General features: G+C 55.3%; 1 protein-coding gene and 1 long non-coding RNA gene across 4 annotated transcripts; one reads left to right on the top strand and one right to left on the bottom strand.

Annotated features, from left to right (window-relative positions):
* Nucleotides 1-1,734: 1,734 nt before the first annotated feature.
* On the bottom strand, nt 1,735-7,158 carry EGR3 (early growth response 3). Of its 3 annotated transcripts, none has more exons than XM_036313612.1 (3): nt 6,746-6,883; nt 6,274-6,326; nt 1,735-5,463 (listed from the first exon to the last, which is right to left on the bottom strand). In XM_036313612.1, exons 2-3 carry the CDS (start codon nt 6,311-6,313, stop codon nt 4,454-4,456), a joined length of 1,050 nt encoding a protein of 349 aa, XP_036169505.1. In that variant the 5' UTR covers nt 6,314-6,326; nt 6,746-6,883; the 3' UTR covers nt 1,735-4,453. The 3 variants fall into 3 exon arrangements, with proteins under 3 accessions (XP_036169505.1, XP_036169506.1, XP_036169504.1); XM_036313613.1 differs by lacking the exon at nt 6,746-6,883 and adding an exon at nt 6,466-6,484; XM_036313611.1 differs by lacking the exon at nt 6,274-6,326 and having other exon boundaries at nt 6,746-7,158.
* A 205-nt stretch (nt 7,159-7,363) lies between these two features.
* LOC118658292 lies at nt 7,364-10,370 on the top strand. Its single transcript, XR_004968275.1, has 2 exons — nt 7,364-7,730; nt 7,910-10,370. It is a non-coding gene; the product is annotated as an uncharacterized LOC118658292 (long non-coding RNA).
* The last annotated feature ends 778 nt before the right edge of the window (nt 10,371-11,148 follow it).

The raw sequence follows: 11,148 nt of genomic DNA on the forward strand, positions 1-11,148 counted from the left end.
TTGACGAAAGTGCAACTCTGAAGGCCTGGTTTGATTGGAGAAGATGTAGGCGAGGCTGGATGCTAACTAAGAAGACACCCAGTGACACTATCTTCCTTTGATAATATTCATTCAAAAAACACATAGAAATCTGGAAGGAACAATCTAGTTTAACAAAGAAATGGATTATATGCTCAATCACTAGGACTTTTTGGCCATCTTGTATTCTCTTTGTTAAAAAAAAAAAAAAAAAAAAGGACACCTCCTTGTGGCTGTACATAAAGTTGTAGTTTGAAATTTTGCAAGTTTCATGAGGTGAGAGAAGAGAATTCAAGATGGCAGCCAGTGACCTAGAATTGTGTGGGTGAGAAACTTTAAGATTCCATACTGCATTCTCTTTATTGATCTCTCACTTCAAAAACATTCTTTTCTAAAGCCACAGCCCACCTCCTCCACCCAAGTCTGCCCTCAGCCTCTCGGTAACTACAGCCAACCAGAAATACCACCCGCATTTTTTACTGTGATGGGCCTGCACCGGGGCAGCGAGAGCGGTTTCTGAGCAGCGACGCTCTACATTTCTGTCACCGTGTGGCTGACCTGGTTGGGGTCTCGGCACGGAGACAGTGCCTCCCAGTCAGATGCAGTGCTACATTAGCATAGCCCAGTCTCATACGCCGCGCCCCTAAACTCTGCTAAGGCAGATAATAGGGAAATGCATGGAAGAGAAGCCCAGGGCGGTGTTTTCGAGGGGAGGCAGGGAGAAGGGGACAGGGACAGGGCTCACTTGTCCAAAGACTGCTCTACGACAAGCTTCACAGAGACAAAGGGTTCTAAAGCCTACAGGAAATCGGGTGAAGGGATAGGATGGAGAGGTGGGCACAGGAAGAACATGGGAGGTACATATCTCTACAAGAGAAAGCTTTAGGACTGGCAAATAACCTCAGTTAAGGACAGGGAAGTTTCTGGGGAAGTAAGCTCAGGGAGGGGAAGCATCACTTTTATGAGGGACAAAGTTGTAAGGTATGAAGGGTTAATGCTGTATAACACATTCCCTGTGTGTTCTCGAAACCCCAATGTTCTCCCTTCTCTTTAAAGCATCAGACCCCTGGGTAGTTCATAAAGCGGTTTTTCAGTTAAGACCATCTTTCCCAGCTACAAATAGTGAGGCCTGGAGAATCCTGTCCACGTGGGGTTGAAGTTACAGAACATTAAACCCAACTTTCCCCAATTATCTGACCACAAAAGAGCTTCCAATCTCTCTGGTTATCTGGCCAACCTTGAAGAACCTCTCGCAAGTCTCTGCTTGTTTTTCAAGCTTCAAAAGTTTTACCAAGAACACCACTCACAATGGCTGTGGAGATCCTCTGGGGTCCTGCTCTGGTGCTCCCGGTGACCATTAGAGAAACAGTTCATAAATCAGATCATCTCCTCCTTTCTACCCTCAAACACCCATTGGAAACCAGAGAGAAGGGTTCCAGAAGGTCCCAGCCACCAGCCCTGAATCCCAGAAGTTTATCTGTTTCTCTAATATTTGCAGCAGTTTGAAGCTCCCAGAGGGTGGAGGAGAATTCTATTCTCTTGGAACCACAGTGAACACGCAACACTGGAAACACCAGAACCACGCAAAATTCTGACCAACTTCCAATGATGCCAAATTCCACATTTCCACACTGAGAATTTTCGGAGCAAGAATGGCAAAACCAGGCATAAGAACCTACCAAACCAACCACCAGCCAAAAACAAAACAAGACAAAGAACAGGCCAAACCAAAACTTTATGCTATGAAAACAAGGAATAAAATAAGGAGATTTATAGGCCGGCTGATTGTCAGCAAACACAATATATTTACTGTATTAGCATTTGCTCACAGTGCAAATGGTACAACATTACACCATTTCAATATTTCAGTTTTTAAAAATGCTGTTTTCATTAACTATATTATATTGGCATAACAATGTGACAATGGAGCAGATGAAATGTTGGTGAAGAATTTCACCTTTTCACAATATCAAGCATATTTTTTAACCTTAGTATAAGGTACTATAAATCCAAGAAATAAAAACATCCACAAAATATATTACATCTGGTTTGTCTTTTTTTCTAAGTACTCAACTTTATACAAAAGTCTTCCAAAAAATATCATTCCCCATAGGTTTTCCTGTTTAAAACCTGATTTTTTTCTCTCAGTTCACATAAGTTAGAGTGCATTTTCTTTTGCTGTTTTTTTTTTTTTTTAAACATGCAGACATTTAAAAAATCTGGATAGCACAACCTTTTGGCAACAAAGTTATTTTTTTCTCTTAGTTTAGCTTAAATGTCTGAGAACAGTTTTATTAAAACAAAGGAAAACTCAGAGTTATCATGCAGTGACATGCATAAGCCAGGAGGAGCAAGGAAAAAATATTAAAGGATATTTGATTCCTCCTTCTGGCTTTGAAGTGACCAAAATTTTGCTTTTAATAATCATCACATTATAAAAACTATTCAGCAAAATACTGTCTCTGCAAAGAAAGATTTTACCCCTCAGCTGAAAAAATATGAGCCCTCCTGGCAAACTTCACCCTCCCTTCTCTCTCCTTCTACAAAAAAGTCCAAGTGCCTGGAAATCCACAACCCCCTGCTCTCTGATCCCCCCTCACTGGACTCCGTTTCGTATTATTTTTCCTCCACCAAAAAAACAAAGAAAAAACAGTGCTTTCTTTTTCTTAAAAAAAAAAAAAGGTGGGTAATGCATAAAGTGACTTTAAAAACAGACATTCTGTAAACTCCAGACCTTTGTTCCTTCTCTCTGGGCAGCTTACTGACCACAGGAGAAATACTGGGAATAGGGAACAGTACATTCAGTCAGGACTGTGCTGGAAGCTGTGTCAGAGAGCAGCCTTCCCTCCTACTATACTTCAAAAGAGTCACCCCTGTGTGGAGAAGGGCTGGGGTGGAGGGGTGCCTGAGAAGAGTTGAGGTAGGGCAGGAAGAAGGTGAAATTGGGGTATGAAAAAGATACACCTCATTAATCAACATGGATTAATGCAAAAATCCCCATATGTTTTAAGGAAAATTTGGACAGAGATGTGTATGTGTGTATATGTATACATACATACATAGATTTGTGTATATACATACATAATACACACATACATAGATATTTCATCAGTTAAAATTTTCATAAAAAATAAATCATTTAAAGATGTATATGCCTACAAATCCTCTTTATTCCAGTGCACTGCACTGGATGGCCAAGTACCTTAGAGATTTTATTTTGCTAGGAATACATATTGTGTGTATGTTATATGTATGTGTATGTGTATGTGTTTGTACACACACACACACACACACACACACAGACACACCATATACATAGATTTGAAGTCTACCTATTTGGTGGCCAGGGGCAAAAATGAGCCTGCGTTCCCACCACCAATGGGAAGAAGAATATGTGAGAGAGAGAAAACAAAAAGATGGTGAAATGGGGTGGCTGGTTGAGGCCTGCCTTTCTGGTAAAAGATTTTGAAAGAGATGGGAGAAGGCTTGGAGGGGAGAAGGGAGAAGAGGGTGGGGGAAGGGCAGAGGGCAAACTCAGGACCTAGATTTTAAAAAGTGAGGCTGAGGAAATACATTTTTTAAAAAAGGCAGGTTCAGTGATAGCTGCTCCTTCTCCCTGCAGATCAAACTGTTCTGAGGCCTAATAGGGAAGTGCTCAGAAAAAGTGGGGTTCTGAGGGGCCAAAGCTTAAGGGGCGGTAGCCACACCGCCGCGGTGGCATCCGAGGCATTTCTGTAAGAAACATTATTTCTGAGCAGATGGAAGACCCGTCTCATCTGGCCGCGTGCAGGCACCCAGCCTGGGACAGTCTCCCCAGAGGCCTAGGGACTCGATGTGGGGAAGAGTTTGGGGTGCACATAGCCCAGTTCAGCTCAAGATTCTGACACACACACACACACACACACACACACACACACACACGCTCACGCGAGCACGCACACTCACGCGCAGGCGTGCGTGCGGCAGGCAGCAAGCTCTGCGCTTTGGTGCGCTTCTTACCCTCTCCCCTCTCTCAGGTCTTCGAGGGGGAACCGAGGGAGACGTACGGGGACCATTGAGGTGCTTAGGTCAGGCGAGGTTGGGGTGGGCCCCGCCTTCAGTCTCCCGCAAGTCCTTGGTGTGGCCCCCCCTCGCCCCCGCGGCCCCTGGATCAAGACGATCCGAACTGAACGAAGCGGGCTAGACGCCACTCTTTCCCCCTCCACGCCGTGGCTAAAGGGGGTGGGAGACAGCGAGAGGCAGGCGCCTCCTGGCCCCCGACTGTTGGCCGGTGTGAAAGGGTGGAAACCGGGACGTCCAAGAGTGACGAGGAGCCTTACGTCCATGGAGAGGCCCAAGTGCGGCCCCTGCGCCTCCGTGGCGAGCTCTCCCGCTGCTTTAGGGCAGCAGCAGGGAGACACTGGAGGGGAAATGTGGGAATCTGGGGGCCCGAGCCTCAGGCACAGGTGGTGACCACGGGGGCCAGGGTCACGGGGGGCGCTGAGGACGCAGAAGGCGCCACCCCCTTCTCCGCCTTCTTCTCCTTTTGCTTGAGGTGGATCTTGGCGTGGCGCTTGCGCTCGTCGCTGCGCGCGAACTTGCGCCCACAGAACTCGCAGGCAAAGGGCTTCTCGCCCGTATGCGTGCGGATGTGAGTGGTGAGGTGGTCGCTGCGGCTGAAGCTCCGCATGCAGATCCGGCACTGGAAGGGCTTGTGGCCCGTGTGGATGCGCAGGTGCCGCGTCAGCTCGTCTGAGCGGCTGAAACGGCGGTCGCAGCCCTCCGCCGGACACGCGTGGGGCCGCTCGTGGAGTGGGGTCTTGCTGGGTCGGTTGGGGTACTTGCGGGGCCGGATGGGCTTGAGTGTGAGCGGCGGCTGGGGCAGGCTGCCGAAGCCTGGGTGGATCTGCTTGTCTTTGAATGCCTTGATGGTCTCCAGGGGGGTGATAGGGGGCGGGTTGACTCGGATGGGGTCCATGCCCTGGAAGGGCTTGTGCTCCGGAATAGAGCCCATGTCGCTGGGGTGGTGGTAGAGATTGTAGTCAGGAATCATGGGGAAGAGATTGCTGTCCAAGGCCGGCTTGGCCGATTGATAATCCTGGGGGGAATAGGCGAGCCCAGGGTTGCCCTGGGGGTCGTGGAAAGACACAGGCTCTGAGTAGAGATCGCTGCAGTTAGAATAGGGGGGGAGCGCCGGGTACATGGCCTCCACGTCGCCCTGAGGTGGCTGCACCATGCTGGCCGTGGAGGTCTGCGTGCTGAGTGCCCCTGAGGCCGGGGGCACCCCCAAGATGCCGGCGCTCATGAGGCTAATGATGTTGTCCTGGCACCAGTTAGAAGGGGAGTCGAAGGCGAACTTTCCCAAGTAGGTCACGGTCTTGTTGCCGGGAGCTGGCTGAAAGGAGCCCGAATAAGAGAGTTCCGGGTTGGGCTTCTCGTTGGTCAGGCCGATGTCCATCACATTCTCTGCGGAGAGCGGAGGGGAGAGGGGAGGGGTGAGTGAAGCCCGGCCGGCTCCAGGGCCGGGGCGCCCAGGAGAGTGCAGCCGGGTGGAGTGCGCAGCGCGTGGGGTAAGAGGAAAAGCTGCGCCCGGCGCAAAGCGGGCGGTGCCGCGCTCCGGGGCGCAACCTGGATACAGCAAAATACTACGGATCGGGCGTGGAGTGGCTGCTGCACACACACCGCACACGCCGCGCACACACTCACGTATCACACACACGCGCGCGCGAGCGCGCGCGAGCTAGAAGCATTGTTGTTTCGAGGTGGGGCAGGCAGGTAGCTGCAGCTACAGGTAGTTTCGGACCGGGAGCGCGCCGGGCTCTCGCTCTCTAGCGCACACAACTCGGCCTCTTCCCCTAACCTGTCCGCGCCAGGACGCCGCGCCTTGCCGGCCCCGGCGAAGCCCTCCTCGTGCACTGCCCCCGGGTCGCTGACCCGGAGAGCTCCGACCCTTTGTGCTCCGCGCGTAGAGGGGTGCTGCCCTCAAAGGGAGCTCGCCCGCCGCCTCCACCCCGGCCCAGTCTCCCCCGGGCCTGAAGAAGCTTTAGGCTCTTGCTGGAGGGAGAAAGCCCAGCCCCAGCTAGGGAGGGTGGAGGGCGGCGGAAAACCGGCCGATGTCTCCACGGCGGGAGTGGCCGCTCTTCCCAAGCTCTTCGGCCCAAGGATCGCCCCCTCCCCCGCCCCCCGGGGCAGCCCCGTCGTGGGTGGACCCTCTCCCCACCGTCCCCACACCCCCACGGGTTTGCTGAACGCCCCGAAAAGGCAGCGTCGCAGTACCTCTCCCACCGCGGGGACTCCACGCCGCACACGGCTCCATCCCGGGTGGGGGGCTGAGGGAATAAGGGGAGAGAGCGCGGGTGAAAGGGTCGCTCGGCTCCTCCTGGGAAAGGGGACGACGGCACCACGCCTTGCGTGCAGCCCGGCGATCGCGCCCCCTGAGTGGAGAACCCCAGGGCCGCTAGCACCTACCTCCCTCCGGTCGGCGGCTGCCCCCACCCGGGAGAACAGAAGCCTCTACCGTGGCGTAGCCAACCGAGCCTTCCCTATCCGAGAGGGCGGGGGGCGGGGAGTGGGTGGGAAAAGCAACTCGCCCCCTGGAAAATTCCCAGCGCGCCCCCATCTCTCCATCCATCCATCCATCCATCCATCCATCCTTCCTTCCTTCCATCCATCGCTAGCTAGCTCGTTCCCCCTCCTCTTCCTCTCCCGTTCCTCCCTCGCTGCTTCGCAGCCTCCCCGCCGCCCTTACCTGTAGCCATCTGATTGTAATGGGCTACGGAATCACTGCTGCCGGAGAAGAGGTTGAGTGCGCTGGGGATCTCCTCGGGGTACAGATTGTCAGGCAGTTGGTTTAGCAAACTGCTCATGGTCACCGGCAGCTTCTCGGCGAGTTTGCCGGTCATAGCACTCCCGAGCTGCCGCCGCCGCCACCGCCGCCGCCGCCGCCGCCGCTCTCTCCTAACGCAGCTTCCAGGCGAGCGGCATCCGAGAGGCGATCCGTGGTGCAGGGGAAAAGCATGCGAGAGGGAAAGTTCGGGGGGGAGGAGAGAGGGAAAAGGGGAAGGGGTGGGCCAGAGGAGGGGATCTTCTCTTTTTGGGGGGTGGGTGGGAGAGAGGGCAAAGGGGGGTAATCTTCTTGGTTGCCTGGCGGGTGCCCTATGAGGCTGGGTCGCGTGGGGGGGCGTGTGCGGGGGGGTGGGTTGGGGTCTGGGATGGGGTGGGGTCTCGGTGGAGGGGGTCGGACGCGGCTTCAGTATGGATCTTACAAACAGACGCGCGCCGGGCCCCCCCCTCCCCCCGATCCACCACTGCCACCGCCGCCACCGCCGCCACTGCCGCTGCCTCTGCCGCTGCTGCTGCTGCTGCTGCTACCACCACCACCAGCCCCGCCGCTTCCTAGCAAGCTCACTGCTGCCCAAAAGCTCCCAGCCAGGGAACTCCACCAGCCTATTTATCTGAGCCCCGGGAAAGCTCCGTGACGTAGCTGCCCATATATGGACAGACAAAGCCCAGCCGAAGGGGCGCGACGTCACAATGGAAGCTCCTCACAATGGAACATTAGAAAGCAGGAAGCGGGCGGCCGCCAGCGTGCGGCGTCCGCACCGCTCGCGGATCTTGAAAAAAGAGAAATAGAAGAGAAGAAAGGACAATTCGAGAGGAGAGAGGACAGAGGGATGCAACTGAACGCAAAGCGTAAAGCACGTAGCGCGCATTTGAAAAAGCCATAACTGCCTGTATGTTTATTTTGGGTCTGCACGAGGAGAACCCTCTGGGACAGCGGGGTGGGGTGGGGGCGCGGACGCGAGTGTGTGTGTGTGTGGGGGGGGGCGGGGGGGCGGCGGGAGGAGGTTTGCTCCAACACCCGTAGCAGGAAGAATGAGAATTGAAAACCCCGGGCAACGTCCCTTTGCAGCCTGGGAACTTGTGGGGAACCCGGAAGGCGTGCACTCCGACACTGCTCCAACCGACTCTCCTCCGCTGCTCTTCTCGGGCCCAGGACCTTGCCTGAGACCGGGAGAAAGGAAGCACGTCCCTCCGCGGAGAAGGATTCCAGAGTCAGAGACACCTGGTCCCAAATGCCGAGAACTTTTGTACCTCCATCTCTCTGATTCACCGCCCACACTCCTGCCGCTCCCTGTGCCCCCTGCGCCGACTCCTGGTTGAGTGCCCTGGCGGGGAGAGTCGTAGCTGCAAAGAGGCTGCGCGGGAGGCGAGAACCCCACACATTTGGGGTCGAGGATGTGTGGTTTTGTTGTTGAAGAAGAAAAAATGAAGTTGAGCGGATAGGAAACACGTGCACCAAATCCTCGACTAATTCGCTAACGGTTCCCAAGCATCCCTTTGGCCAGGGAATGGCAGGAGGGCCTAGCAGGCTTGGGCGCAGCCGCTGTCTATTGCTGCCTGGGAAGGGCCCGCCACGGAGTCGCTGCAGGACCTTGCCGAGCTCACAGTCTGACACTCGGCTGGCCTCCCGGCGGCCTCCCCTCGTCTCTACCCTAACCATCGCCCTCTACAGGGCTGTCCCTGACGCCCTGCAGTCAAAGGCCGCCTGTTTGCCAACCCGAGAGCTGTCACCTCCCGTAGCAGCAGATCCCGGGGGCGGCTGATATGTTCCCCGAGGCCTGCTCCTGGAGCGCGCGCGGCCAGGCCCGGGGAAAGGGGAGGAGAGGAAGGGAGCGTGGGGGAGCGACCCCGAATCACACTGGCTTGGCGTGGGAGGATTCCCTCCTCAGTGGCCGCGTGGGTGCGGTGAATCCCGTGTCCCCCGCTGGGGAGTCGGGTTGGGGGAGACGTGCATTTCTCAGGGGGAGTAGGAGTGTTGACAAGGAGGCAGAGAGGATCCCCGAGCCTCACGCCGTGGGAGGGCCACGCGGGCCGGGGAACGCGTGGGAGGAACTCCCGAGCTGCACATAGCGGTGGGGGTGGATGACAACCTCGCTTTCCTCCCCTCCATTTCACTCCGCGGAGAACTGGGAGTGGGAGGGGCCAGTCTCCCCCGGATCTTCTCGAGTTCTTAGGAAAGGAGGGATTCCCGCTGCCCGTGAACCCCTTCTCCCCCGCCCCTGCCGCCACGCTCGCCAGGCTCCCCAACCTAAACCCGGGAAGCACTGTGCCCCCGGGCTCTCCTCCGCCCGCGCGGCGCGGGGAGCGACAGCTCTGCAGCGGTCCGGGCTCCGGCCGGAATCAGGGCGTGCAGCGCCTGCCGCCCCCGGCTCCCTCCCTGGGGGGCGGGCGGCGGGCCCGGGGACGTGGGCGGCAGTGAGAGCTGGGCTGGGCGCAGGAGGGGCTCTGGCGGCTGCAGGGAGGGTCGCGGGGCGGCGGGCCAAGCCGGGAAGAGCCATACAAGGAGCGGATCCGGTGACGCGTCGGCCGCGCCCCTTCTCCTTGATTTGGCTGCTGATTCCGGTCCCCGGATTTGCATATTTTGGCATCCAGTGGAAAAGGAAAGATGAGCGGAACCCGCAGCCTTTAAAGGAACCACACAGGCTGTAGCGTCACCTAGGGAGGCAGTCTGGGGGCATGAAATATTAGCCAGCGGCTCCGGCCAGTGGGCCACGGACCTGGCAGAAGGGGCGAAGCGGGGAGCGGCGTTGAGCAGAGAGCTTCGGCCGCTCCAGCCCCAGACCTGGTCCCTCTGCGGCGCCTCCTGCTGGGCGTGACCCAGGGGTGGCGGGGGTTCTCCGCGGGTTCCTGCGGGCCAGGCCCGGAGGCTCCAAGAGGTCCGCGGCCTTGGGCGAACTGCAGGCTCCCATATTGACTGCAGTGCCCCAGTTTCCCCGCGAGAGGCACAGCTCAGCCTGCGGGGGTGGCGGGAGGGAATTAAGAGACCTCCAGGCTTCTCAGCTCAACTCCGGAGGACTCTACAGTGATGCACCTGCTCCCCACCTGTTGAAACCTCTCCTCAGGGGAGGAGAGTGAGAAACTAGAACCCCCAGTTTTGTTCAATTGAGACCCGCATTAGGAAAGGCAATGGGAACGTTTGAGATCCTTGAGAGTTTCCAGGAACCCCCCAAGGGCCAAACGGTGGAGGAGTGTAACCTCTCCAGAGGCGGCCCAGAGACTTTTAGGCTAGCTGGACTTGTCACGCGCAAGGTGAAGAGCGAGTAGGACTTGCCGGGTTCCCCGGGGCCTGTTTACATGTTGGTGAGATTGGATAGTTTTTTTTTGGGGGGGATACAAATGTCTTCTCCCTCCTTCCTACTAGTTCTTGACATGAAATGGGAGTCTTCAATTAAATTAAATAAGTATTCATTAAAACTTCAGTGTGATCTTGGACAAATTTCTTTCTTAGCCTCAGTTTCCTTGTCTGTAAATTGGGATAATAATAGTATTTTAGAAAAAATTAACTTAATCCTCAGAGTACTTAGGCTAGCTAGTCCCTTAGCAAGCACTCACTAAATGACAATTATTACTGTTCAGTTGTATTCTCCCCGACCCTACCATGTGACAGAAAAGCCTTTTCCTCATGTGTGTCTTAGGAGTAAGTGATATAGGGAGTAAAAAGTGCCAGGTATGGAACTCCATCCCATATCAGTGTGATCATATACCAGAACTATTAATGTTTATTATTTAGGGGGGGGGGAAGGGAAGTTCTATTTGAGTGCCAGGCACCTGCTGGGCACTGCACCAAAGTAGAGATGCTTAAGGAATGGTCTTCTGTAGGAGCCCAGGCAGACTGGACCCTCAGGAGCTGGCGGTGAAATCAGCAGGGTACGAAGAAGTCACTCAGTTGCTCTAAAGAGAGCACCTGGAGCACCCTTCTAGACATTTTTGGAGGGTGGCTGTGGCTTTCAGGGTGGGGGATTCAGGTGCCCTTCCCTCCCTCCTCTGCCGTGGAAGGAGCCATGCTGGGGAAAGCCTGTCTCTGCAAGTATAGGCCCTCACTGCCTGGCTCCTGTTCAGGCTGCAGCCCACACAGGTGTCCTCTGTCACCCCGATGATGGTGGCAGATGGAGACCAGGGTTCTGTGGCAGGAGGGGAAGACCCTGGGTATGGAGTGGGGTATTTGGAGTGGCTGTTTGTAGACTAATAGCATTTTTCCCTTCTGGTTGCCAAGCCTTGAATGCAGCATAGAAAAAAGTTTCTCTCCTTCCTGCCCTCCTTCTTTTCTCTCTCCCTCCTGAACAGGGGCTGGGGTTGATTGTCTGGTTT

This window comes from Myotis myotis, unplaced genomic scaffold (assembly GCF_014108235.1).
Source record: "Myotis myotis isolate mMyoMyo1 unplaced genomic scaffold, mMyoMyo1.p scaffold_m19_p_6, whole genome shotgun sequence".
NCBI classification, from domain to species: Eukaryota; Metazoa; Chordata; class Mammalia; order Chiroptera; family Vespertilionidae; genus Myotis; species Myotis myotis.